Source organism: Penicillium taxi (genome assembly GCF_028828555.1).
Source record: "Penicillium taxi strain IBT 34144 chromosome Unknown utg000004l_segment0_segment0, whole genome shotgun sequence".
Classification (NCBI taxonomy): Eukaryota; Fungi; Ascomycota; class Eurotiomycetes; order Eurotiales; family Aspergillaceae; genus Penicillium; species Penicillium taxi.
Genome location: NW_026643206.1, coordinates 5,898,798 through 5,911,186, shown reverse-complemented (window position 1 = coordinate 5,911,186; position 12,389 = coordinate 5,898,798). Strand labels below are relative to the sequence as shown.

At 44.4% G+C, this 12,389-nt stretch overlaps 5 protein-coding genes across 5 annotated transcripts; 3 read left to right on the top strand and 2 right to left on the bottom strand.

The window, feature by feature from the left end:
- Positions 1-390: 390 nt before the first annotated feature.
- Positions 391-2,603, top strand: N7495_007089 (uncharacterized protein; the record flags this gene model as incomplete). The annotated part of the gene is made up of 4 exons (XM_057209740.1): positions 391-770; positions 833-860; positions 914-1,363; positions 1,410-2,603. 4 exons carry the CDS (start codon positions 391-393, stop codon positions 2,601-2,603), a joined length of 2,052 nt encoding a protein of 683 aa, XP_057063514.1.
- A 404-nt stretch (positions 2,604-3,007) lies between these two features.
- On the bottom strand, positions 3,008-3,688 carry N7495_007088 (uncharacterized protein; the record flags this gene model as incomplete). The annotated part of the gene is made up of 1 exon (XM_057209739.1): positions 3,008-3,688. The coding sequence occupies one exon, from the start codon at positions 3,686-3,688 to the stop codon at positions 3,008-3,010; it is 681 nt and encodes a 226-aa protein (XP_057063513.1).
- A 1,369-nt stretch (positions 3,689-5,057) lies between these two features.
- Positions 5,058-7,235, bottom strand: N7495_007087 (uncharacterized protein; the record flags this gene model as incomplete). The annotated part of the gene is made up of 2 exons (XM_057209738.1): positions 5,058-7,120; positions 7,169-7,235. The coding sequence occupies 2 exons, from the start codon at positions 7,233-7,235 to the stop codon at positions 5,058-5,060; spliced, it is 2,130 nt and encodes a 709-aa protein (XP_057063512.1).
- A 2,393-nt stretch (positions 7,236-9,628) lies between these two features.
- N7495_007086 (uncharacterized protein) lies at positions 9,629-10,587 on the top strand (the record flags this gene model as incomplete). Its single annotated transcript, XM_057209737.1, has 2 exons — positions 9,629-9,771; positions 9,828-10,587. The coding sequence occupies 2 exons, from the start codon at positions 9,629-9,631 to the stop codon at positions 10,585-10,587; spliced, it is 903 nt and encodes a 300-aa protein (XP_057063511.1).
- Positions 10,588-11,329: 742 nt separating this feature from the next.
- Positions 11,330-12,208, top strand: N7495_007085 (uncharacterized protein; the record flags this gene model as incomplete). Its single annotated transcript, XM_057209736.1, has 1 exon — positions 11,330-12,208. The coding sequence occupies one exon, from the start codon at positions 11,330-11,332 to the stop codon at positions 12,206-12,208; it is 879 nt and encodes a 292-aa protein (XP_057063510.1).
- Positions 12,209-12,389: the final 181 nt, after the last annotated feature.

Here is a 12,389-nt window from a genome sequence, read left to right as displayed (position 1 = left end):
TTGGTTGAAGACAAGACGCTGACTCGTGACTATAAACCATCTTGGAGATTCTATTCACACTAGAAATAAAGATTTGTGTTTTCTAATTAGATATCAATGTTATAAGATCAAATTGGACCTCAGTAATATCTCAACCTCCAACCCTGTAGCACACTGGCAAGGGAGATAATACCAGCCATTTTACAGGATATCAAATCCCTGACCCACTTTTATGGTCCGTGACTCGGGTAATAGTAAACCCCGATTTCGGACATTAGAAGAGCCCGACTTACATCATTTCGTCCAGATGGAAACCTCACGTTTACCTAGAAATAGAAACAAAAAGCCTCTTCCTTGTTTAAAATTCAAAATTCAAAATTCAAATCTCAAACTCTTCAAGAACACTGAAATATGTCGACTAATCTGGAGAATTCTCGGGCCCGTCCTTTACAATCAAAGACGCAACGCCCACTAGCATGTTTGCAATGTCAGCAGCGAAAGGTGAAGTGTGATCGCAAGTCTCCATGTATAAACTGCATCAAGCACCAGAGACAGTGTATACCAACGTCGCAGACTCGTCCAAGAAAGCGTCGGTTCCCAGAGCGGGAGCTTCTCGATCAGCTTCGCAAATACGAGCATCTCCTTAGGCAGAATAATGTCAGCTTCGACCCTCTTCATACCAGTCAAATTGTCGAAGAGAGCAAGGCATCTGATTCAGAAGGCCCGGAGATTGGAGAGACTATTTCTTCGCCTCCATTGCCTGAGAAGTCGGACAGCACATATCAAGCCAAGTGTGTAATTTGAGAAACCCTCATATTTCTTCAATACCGTCCTGTAACTGACTTTTTCCAAGGAGTTTTTGGCACGCTATGAGCCATGGGGTATTTCACTTGCACATTCAAGTCACGATCCTAGTTAACAACCATTGAACTAGATAAAACCTCTCAATAATGGCGGTCCGCCTAAAAATTACTGGGGCCAAATTTTCAAAAGCGATGATCATATCATGCTTAGCTCCGGTAATCCAGATATCGAACTCGCCACCCTCCATCCTGAACCTGTTCAGATCTTTAAGCTCTGGCAAATATACCTGGACAACGTCAATCCATTATTCAAGGTTACACATACGCCAAGCCTCCAGGGGCGGATCATTGAGGCTGCAAGTGATCTTCTAAATACGCAGCCTCCGTTGGCGGCTCTCATGTTCGGCATCTACTGCATTTCCATCTTCAGCCTCGCTCCCGAGGACTGTGAGACTATCTTCAGCTTGTCGAAAGAAGATCTTTTGTCAAAGTATCAGTTTGCCTGTCAACTAGCTCTCTCGAAGTCCTCATTTTTGCGGAGTGAAGATCGTGACTGCTTGACCGCATTTTACCTTTTTTTGGTAAGTCTTGGCCAAACTAGTGTGATATTTGCCTAACATTCTCTAGGTTTCCCTCAGCTTTAATACCGACCCTCGATCTATATCATCTATGCTTGGTATTGCGACCCGCAATGCGCAACGCATGGGAATTCACAACGAATCAGTTCTGGCCAGAAGTACTGTTTTTGAAGCTGAGATGCGCCGAAGACTTTGGTGGTCGCTTCTATTCTTTGAGGCTCGTATGAGCGAGTTGGATGATTCCCAGACCATGACATATAATCCTACCTGGGACATCAAGATTCCACTAAATGTGAACGACTCGGAGCTGTGGGTTGAAATGAAGGAATTGCCGAGAGCCCAAGGCAAAGCTACTGAGGCGCTTTTTGCTGTGGTGCGAAGTAAAGTCGGAGACTTCATTCGGAACACGCCCTTCTTTCTTGATTTCACCAATCCAGCTTTCAAAGGTATTGCCAAGAATGGTCTGGGAAAGGACTTGGCTGCTCTTGAAAGGAGTCTGGAAGAAGATTATTTCCAGTTCTGTAATCCTGCCAACCCACTTCACTATATGACAATGTGGAATACGCGCGGTCAAATTGCGAGATATCATCTGATGGAAATCTATTCCAAAAACCTGAGCTCTTCGCAGCAAGCAAGTGAGAAAGCTGACGCTGTGATATTGCATGCCATCCGATTCCTTGAGTGTGACACGAAAATTATGTCTTCATCTCTTACAAAAAGTTACAGATGGTTACTTCATCTTTACTTCCCGTTCCCAGCGTACATCTCAATCGTCCAAATTTTTACTAGGTATCCTACAAGTCAGTACAACGCACAGGCTTGGGAAGCCATGGATGCAAATTATGAGGCCCGATTCGGCTCTCTCACCTCAATTAACGGACCCCTTTTCAGCATGTTCTCTGGGGTCATCTTGCAAGGCTGGAAGGCTGTCGAAATAGCTATAAAACAATCTGGAGGCTCTGCAGCTCCTCCAAAACTTGTTGCCACTATCAGACAACGGTTGACGGAGGCGTCGTCTAATATCCCATCTGAGCAAATCAACGACCTGGATTTTGTTCCTAATCATCCCCTTATTCCTATGCTAGCAGATGATAATCTACTCTCAAGCCTGGATTGGTCAAATGGATTTACGACTTCAGAACCAATGGGTTTCCCTAGCATAGCCGATCATCCGATGCTCCCTTTTGATACTCATCATTCAAATTGGGTTTCCATGGTCTGGAGCTTGCATGGCAGGACCTAGATGGAGCGCTAATCCATATTCTTGACATTTTCATCTATCTTGTCATTCGTCCCCACGCCGTGATTTGAAGTAGACTTTTACTGAGAAGGAAAGAATCTTGGCTCAGACTTTCAATAATCATTTTCTACAAGAACTATGTATGATATGACTTCATATATCCTTTGAAAAACCTTACGGACACGATTTTCTTCTCGTTCGATTGCTAATTAAATATTCGTATATCATGAGAGAGCGAGGCTACAAATAATAAATCATATAACAATAAATCATATAAAAACAATAAATCATATAAAAACCTCAACAAATACTAAAGGATAGAAATAACCAGACCCATAGCCCCATTCCAACCTTGGAACCCCCGAACATGATAAAATTCATAGATATACAAGCCCTAAATCAATGTATCACTTGGATTTACAAGATATTTCAGCACCACACAAATCCACCACAGAACCGAACGAACTCCAAGTCGTCTGAGCATTCAACAGAAACGTCTCTAAGTCTTTAGTGAAAGTGCAGACGGTGTTTTGTTCAAAAGCAACAAGTTGAGCGCTTGAGGCGAAAACCAGACCTTCAGGTGCGAGAGCGCTGCTGCCCCAGAGTTCTTGGACGTCATATTCCTGACCATCAACAGGGATTTTGACATTGGCATTTGCACCAGTCTGATCATTGATGAGTTGCACAGTTGTAGTAACTGGTGAAGTGACCTCGCGAGTGGAGGATGAGACACAGGAAACTGTAGCCAGGCTTGAGAAGTATGTAGGACTAAACGAAGCCCAAGTCTTCTTAGAATCCAATGATACTTGTAGAGATGGCTTATCAGTGAAAGTGCAGACAGTGTTTTGTCCAAAAGCAACAAGCTGAGCGCTTGAGGCGAAAACTACACCGCCAGATGCGACAGAGCTGCTGCCCCAAAGGTCTTTAACGAGGTGTGTATTGCCATCAACAGGGACGGCGACATTGGCATTTGCACCAGTCTGACCATTGGCGAGTTGCATAGTTGCAGTAGCTAGTGAGGTGTCCATGGGAGCGGCAAAGACTGAGGAGAGGATACAGGAAATTATAGCAAGGCTTGAGAAGTGCATTTTGGATAGATGTTTGCAATTGATTGGTAGTGATCTCTGAGTGCTTGATACTTGATGAACTTTGGAACTCATAGCACATTATACTAGGTATTTATCCCTATCGCTCATACTTCATTCCAAGGTTCTTCTTCTCGAGACAAGAGGCTTAGAAGTGGCTCATACTTCATGCCAAGGACCTCTGAAGGAAAGTTTTGATATAAAGGTGTTAGGCTGTCTATTCCATCTAAAAATATCATTAGATACACTAATAACGAGTGGACTGGCCTATCATTTAGTAAGCCTTGGCATTTATACGTGGAGGCGGAGTGGGCACCTGTCAACCTTGGAACTAACGGCAAGGAGGACTAGAAAGAGGTCTAGCCATCCATCAATACGAGGTTAACCGAATCCTCAAAATAGCCTCAGTTTTCAGATGGTGATGAGTACATATTCGAAGATCAAAGTTAAACATCGAAACCGGTCGGTTTCCTACGCCTTACCATCCCTTACCATAGTTCAATCACGAGGCTTTTTCAAGACTTAGAATTCTAAATGGGCGTAGCGGACAATCCCAATTCTTTTCTTAAGCCTTATCTCAATTATATCTAGGGCTCGTACGAGGCTGACGATTTCAAAATATTGAAATCAGTTTTAGTTAAACTTAGTTCTAGTTAATTTTTCATTTCAACTTCGGACATCAAGAAAAGACGTGGTAGATGTTTCAGTAAGTGCGGTCAGAAAGTGACAATACAAAGACTTAATACAGCCTTATACGACATGTCACTCACAAACTTAATACCTCTGACTTGTAATTTACAGTATCCATCACCGCATATTCTCAATATATATCTGGCTTAACATAATAACACGTATATTTCAATTAACATTAAATTGGATTGAAAGACTGCGAAAATACTTACTGGATTGACTTGTTACAGCCATAAACATAATCAAGCGCTCCATTCTACAAGCTCATGGATGTTGCGTCTACAATATTACGACGCGGAATCTCACCACTGGCGAGGTGACAGTAATAGATGATGTAGAGTAGGTCAGAAAGGTGTTTACAAGATGCAAAGAAAGATATACGCCGCTGAAAATATCTACGCCCATCACTGGAAATAGGGTGACCCCGTCATTTTCCACAACCGTGGAGACATGCACAGCATCACCAGCCAGTTTTCCCATCATAAGCATGATGAAGATAAAAAGAGGATGATGTGACAATGTACGATGACAAGCAAACCCCTCTCAAGCCTTTCAGAGACTATGCCGGTGTCAACGACTCAGGCTATATTAAGATTTGAGTCATTATCTAGCAAAAAGTTTGAAGTAGAATTTAGAATGAACCCTGTCGGACTATAAAGCCCGCCATTTAATTTTGATTTTGCTATAACTGGGTACCCGGGAAGTTGTTGAAAATTCCTTTGAACCAGCTGTCAAAGTCAGTTTCATCTTGGTTCCAACCCAATTGCATCTCATCCATGTCACCTGAGGGAAGACCCTCAGAGATAGTATCTGAAAATTTGCCCGGCGTCATTTCATCCATGTAGGGGATCGCCGCTGCCTTGCTTAAAGTGGAGAAGTTGGCAAACACTCTATGGAAATCAATTGATGTATGCTGTGCTGGCTGTGGCGGATAGAGTTGCGCTGGTTGCGACGGATAGTAAGCTGATTGCTCTGAAATACTGATCGCATTGATAAGTGCAACGCCTCGTTGAGCGAAAACGTCTCCAGCTCTTGCTGCAAGACGGTCGCGGGCTGCAACGATGGCGGCTCTATACGTCTCAACCGTTTTCTTTTCTGGATTCTCGTTGACTGCATTAATCTCAAAACAGAGGATAACGGCGGCCGTGATAGCAAAGGCTGTATGTGTCCATATGGAAGGCTCGCCCTCTTCGACGATGATCTCATGCTCACGCAGAATTGTCATCGCAGCTGCAACACATGTGCGTCGTGAATGAATATATTTTGGGTCGTGAAAGGAGTGGAAAAGAAATACACGATGGATCATGATGATTTTTTCGGCGGCTGTGATAGCAAGGCTTCTTCGGGCGATGCTCAGCCATGGAATTTGAGCCTCCTTGAGCGTATCAGGCCGCAGAAGAAAGGAGGGTATCTTTTTGACAATTGATCGCATTTTTTGATCAATCCGGAGAACGTGTTCGTATTGTTCTTGATGGGATTTGCGTCTGTTCATTGGGCCAAGCCCGTCGACTAGGCCGGGCATCAATGCCGCGAGGTCGACGAGGGTTCGGACATAGCTACTTATTGTTGGGGTGCTGACTGGTAGTTCGGACAGGTCGTGGTCGTCGGCATTTAATGGACGGCCTGTCGAGAAGTGCCACGGAGAGATACTATATGTGTCGGTGAAGGGAATAGCAAAGTGATCTTGGATGAGCATCTGACACCATACTCTTCTTCCAACCTCCCTTTCGACCTGCTCTTCCCATTGATCTCTTGTTTCTGTCACTGCCTTGGGATGATTTTTAATTTTGTGCATCCCAAGACACTCGGCAATACGCACAGCGGCATTAAAGAGAGTCGCATTCAACTGGCTTAGACCGAGATTGTGCGCAATCTCTGTGGAGATCAAAATGGCCTGGACAGAGTATATAGAAAGATTGTTTAAGAAGTGAGAGCTGTAGAGTGTCTGGACCATTGCGGAGAACAATTGCTGGGCAGATTGCATTGTATCAAGATCCACATCGATAAGCTGTCTCAACTTGTCGCTGTGCTGTATAGAATTAACAGTACAGCTTAGCACAGAGAAATAAAGAGCCATCCAGAGTGGGTGGTCGCATCTTCCAGTTTTCCAAAAGACATCACATTGGTCTAGGAATGTCGGTCCATGAAAACAATTGTGATGCCATGAAATGTGGCCAATGTGAAATTTGACCAGTTTCTCAGCATCAGCAGCCTTTGGTACAAAAACTATAGATTCTAGCGAGGAGCCATGTATTCGGAACTCTTCACTATTCATAGAAAGTTGCCTGGGGGTTTCCCTGCGATACTGACACCCGCATCGCCTATGGGGAAAGCATCCTGCTGAGTTTCGACCCCAAGCAAGATGCTCAATCGCGGTGAGAAGTGGTGTTTCAGTACTTTCAGAAGGTAGTTCAGTAAAAATATTCTGTACACCTTTATCGTCTTCGCATTTGGACGCTAACGAGTCATCCGGCACAGCACTGCTGCTGTTGTCATCCAATCCGATATTTTGTCCAGTTTGGAGCTTAGAGATTCTATCTCGCACTTTTCTGATAATACCAGGTAGTTGATCAGCCGAAAAAGAGTCTAGATCCGCCAATACAGAAGCCAGAAATTGGATTTCAGATGCGTGTTGCACGGTGTTCCGACGCAACTGAACAGTTTCCACCGAGCAGTGCAGATTGAGCCGTCTGCATCTTGAGCAAGGGACTTCCTTGTCACATTTTCGCTTCCGCTTCGTGCACTCTGAGGAAATGTTAATACATCGTCATACATTTCAAGGGGTCAGTCTACCTCGGCAGGCCTGGGGCCGGCGCTGAGAGACACGCAGAGGGCCCGCAGGATCCCCTGACGTCGGCATTTTTGTGGGTGGGGGTTTAATGATCTCCCGCACCTACTCAGCCTACTGAGCCTAGCCGCCTCTAGCGTCGACCTTCAGATATAAGTTGTCTTGAAGTGGGTGCTTTGCTCTGTCATATCTGACAGTTGGATGGGTGGAGGTGTGCGGATGAGTTCGGATACTTGTCCGTCACGCTGATAAGCTGATTGATAACGACCAAGTCTACCTGCCAATAAACCAAATTTCTGTCGCCGTCAATAACAAGATATTTGCTCTGAATATCGATGTTACTAGGCTAAGTTCTAGGTACATTTAAACTTCTCAGTAAAACTTTAGATTGCATCTAGAGTACCCTTATGAATGGCTTCTTGAATACTAGAACAAGTGATGCCAAAAACGCAATTAAGGTAGCCAGGTGGAGGATCTCACATCATCTCAGCCCTATGGAACAGAGCAGTAGCTTGAAAGGTTCGGGAATTATCCACGTGGTCGAATAGTGCTGAACTGAATCTTCGTAGGTTTAATGAAAATTGCAGCCTTAAAAGTAAGGTTAACTTACTCATGGCGCAGTACTTTATCTACGGAGTAAACTACGTCAGTTACAGCAGACTGTAAACTCCAGTATCATAGATATTCGCCCCGAACAAACTTCTGCGATGTCCACAATCGGAGAAACAGAACGAAGTCACTACTAGTGAAATGACGCAGTTGAATGAGGAGTCACAAGAATCAGGATTGATTGAAGGCTCGGAGATCATTTGAACGTTGAAAGGCTCTAAGGTTGCCGCCACCAGGATACTCTAAACGAGTGTTGTGGTTTCTTTACATATAGCTAGCCTTAAAACTGGTCTACTTCAATGTGTATCTACGTGTAGCTTTGCAAACCAGTTGGGATAGACTTGCCGGCATATTCGTCCTGCCCCACTTTTTCTTTTCCTTATCGATCAAACTGCCAGGTGACTTATTTCCCCTTTTGTCTGAAGTCTCGGTCTTAGACACCTATGCAGTTCGTGTATGCAAGAGCCACTCGCAATAGCCATCCGATGCCCAAGCCTCAAAATGAAGCCCTAAGATCCGGATCAGAGATAGCCACCCACCAGTTACAGCTCTATATTCAGCCTCGGTACGGTATGGGTCGTGGGTTGGAATCTATGATCGAGATGGCCTAATTGAAGATTCCAGCATGAAAATCATCTTCAGCTGATGGTACGTCATCCTTGAGGCTATAGGTCAGTAATAAGGATTGAGCCACAGCATCTTCTACTTAGCTTGCCTACTCTGTGACCATAGATCTATCTCGGAATCTGTCTACTCCATGTGGAGTACGGAAAACTAAAGCAGATATTTACAATGAAATTTACCAAGGCTTCCAATGGTTTCTCCACTTGGGACGCTGGCGGCTGATCCGTGATCTATACGACCTTACTTTGAACTACTCAGACATTAAGAAATTAAAATGTCTAAATTCAGGCTCTTATCATTCGAAAATAGTACATCATAGAAGGACCACGTCTTATAGGGGCAAAGGATCTAGTTTCAACTCAAGATTACAGTTCTGCATCACAATTGACCTGTCGCCTATATGTGTTGTTCAAAGAAGGACAACCTTGGAAATATTCTAATAATTTCCATAGTATGAAAAAGGTACAGAATACAGAGCCTGGATTATGGATTATGAGCGCACTCAATTCGTCTATTACCCCATACCTCACATCTAAAAAATTGACAAATATTAGTCAAAACCTCCTATTACGGCCCGAAATGAAAGGGAGAACCTGGTCTCCACTCCACCACACCGAGTCGGTTAAAAGTCAGCCCAACGCAGAACAAAAGAAAAACTTTACAAGACATAGCTCTGCCTAAGGTCGGGAGATCGCGGGGAATAAAATCCGGATATTTTTCTTCCTGTAATGAATGGCTTTAACGAATTTCTTGACGAACTGCCCAGTGATCTTCTAGAACAACATGTTTCTGGTCGATCATTATCGGAATACCGAACCAATCAGTATGCCGCTTAGAGCACCGCTTCCCTTGCCGGTCAGATATGATTGGATAGAAATACCGACGAGGGGTTGAATGGTTAACACGGATCTATAAAGACATATTTACTGTGTACTATTCTTACCGCGATAACATGTTTCCGATTGCATTACATAGCCTTATCATAGTGGAGGCTAATACTATATCTTCTGACTTGGCGGTACCCTCTCCTTTTCATACTTCCTCTCTCTTTTCCCTTTCGCCAAAATTAGACCCATTGCCACTGTGAGTTGCCCTAACTATCTAACTCTCGCGAATTTAATCTAATCGGATTAAACTCTTCTTAGTCCTGATAGTCTTATAAGCCTTAATCTTTACCTAACCCAGCCCTCGAGCTGGATGACTGCATCATCTCGCAACCCATTTAGCACAATATGTCCCAGAATATTCAAGACATGCAGATGCCACTAGGCTATCAGCGAAGCCGAAGCCGGCTCGGGGAGCTTCTAGTGGCCGATTCGGTCGTTGCTGCGGGTTCAGCAGCCCTTATAACGCCAGCAGTGATGATCTTTGACAGGTACACTATCTTCACCGGTATCCGGATCCTCAGGGCTCTAGCTGACTCGACTGTAGACTCGTCGTTGAAAAGTCCTTTTACAACCAACCTCTTTTTCCAGCATTCCGCCGACATCTATGGATCTCCCTTACACAGCCCGCTACATTTTTAACATCTCGCCCGGCTCTTCTTGTCTGGGTTTCCTATACAGCAACATTTGGCGCAGCCAACATTTCTGAAACTATTTTGAACAAACTATACCCCAAGATCGACCATGCTATTGCGGGCATGACTACTTTTGCATCGACCTTCTTTGTCAACTCCTCTGTTGGAATCTGGAAAGACGTCAAATTCGCCCAGATGTTCGGCCATAATAATAAAAATCCCCCTACAACCACAACAAAGTCCATAGACCCTCCTCCACCAAAGACAGCCCGGTCAATCGGCCGCACTCGCATTCCGCTGGCCACATACTCCGCATTCCTTATTAGAGATGGACTGACAATCTTCGGATCCTTCACTCTTCCCACTATGTTGTCAAGCGCCATTCCTGACTCTATTGCATCGCATGAATATTCCAAGATTCTCATCGCCCAACTCGCTATCCCAGCTTCGATCCAATTGGTCAGCACACCTATTCACTTATTTGGTCTGGACCTTTATAATAGACCGGCAGTTATGTCGACGAAAGAACGCTTCGCACGCGTAAGGCGTGACTGGCTTAGCGCGTCTCTTCTACGAATGTGTCGAATCATTCCTGCTTTTGGAATTGGTGGCTTTCTCAATACTGAGGGACGCTTGTATCTACACGAGCAGTTGGATGGACACACCCCTTGAGGCTACTGTTTCATATACAAATTATACAAATCATTGAACAATATACCCTTCTTTTTTCTTCATTCTCCATTCATCTACCTAGGACTCCCCCCCTCCAACCCCTCATCAATTTTTTCATTGTGTGTTAACTAACTCAACTTGATTGACCGGCCCGGTTATCATCGCTTGATTGTGGAACTCTATCCTGAAGATAATCTAAAACCATTACTGATCGGGACTAGCGTTGCCGGTACCCGGTACCCGGACTCTTCCGGTTTAACGTTTATGGCGACTTACGATTATCTTTGGACTTTGTTACGTTTTATTAATCTAGGATATTATCAAGTCAGATCAGAGACTTAAAGACTTAATTTCACTTAAATGAGTTTAATGTCTCGCGAATGACAATTCTGACTTAGCTCCTATTTTCTTTGCCTCTTAATTTTCTTAGTCAAAGATGTTCGTGCTGTACGAAGTATGGATTACTTCGTTTTATTATCCCTCATCCCTCTATCCATACCGAGCCAGGTAAGTACCTAGGTATGATAGGAGTATTTTGATACAAAAATGAGCAGTAAACAGTCAATGCCACCTACAACTGGCTAGTACACTTCCCGTAGGCAACAGTCCCGCCATTACACAGCCCTGCTTACTTCGTGACTCACTGAGGATCAACACCTACCTTTACATAAATAAACTTGGAATCTCAAGTCAAAAACCAAACAATAATACAACATTGGAAAGTTCATATCCAACGCTGATCATGTCCAACATCCCAGAGGACTTTCTCAGGGGTCCTCCCCAAAACGCAAAAGTCCACAAAATCGACTTCACCCAAACCACACCACCGATCCCGGCATTCAAAGGCCAATTCGCGGTGGTGATCGACAACTTCATGACAGAAGCCGAAAGCGCCTCACTTCTAAAACTAGCCCAAACTACCACCTCTCAAAACGAAACACAATGGGAACGCGCAATGGTCAACGCAGGCTCAGGCAAAGAGGTCATGTCGGTAGATACGCGGAAAAGCGGCCGAATGATATTCGATTCACCCGATATTGCACAAAGACTGCTAGATCGCCTGATGCCCTTCTTGCAAGATTTTCATATCGACCGCGTTCATGCCATGCCGCAGGTTACAGGCCTTGGACCGACGCGACGCGGCGAGACGTTTCGCGTATCTAGATTGAATGAGCGACTGCGATTTTTACGGTATGAAGGTGGAGACTACTTCCGTCCTCATTGGGATGGATGCTATGTGACGCCTGATGGGAAAGAGAAATCGCTTTTCACTGTGCATTTGTACCTGAATGGTGACGGGGAGCAAGATATGGAAGAGCTATTACCAGAGATCCAGCGCGTGGAGAAGGAAGCTTGGCCCTGGGAGGATGGTGGTGATGAGGATCAGGTCCTGACTGACGCTGAGGCTGTAGCCCATCCTTTGACTGCTGACCCTGAAGCAAAGCTGTTAGGTGGGGCTACTTCGTTCATAGATGGCTTCCGGGGTGACTGCGTGCGGGTCTTTCCCAAGGCTGGGACTGTGCTTATATTTCAACAACGAAACTTGATGCATTGCGGAGACGATGTATTTCGGGGAGTTAAGTATACTGTTCGGACTGATGTCATGTATACTCAAGAGTGATAAACCAAATTTTGAAGGTGATTATGAACGGAAGAAGCGTTGCAGATATTGAGGCGCATAGCTATTCTCATGTTCGATAACATTAACAAATATAAAACATAATTTTCATTTGCATCTATTTATTAGCTTAATCATAGGCATATGCACCTCAGAGTTGACTAAGTGACTGGAAACCCGAGTA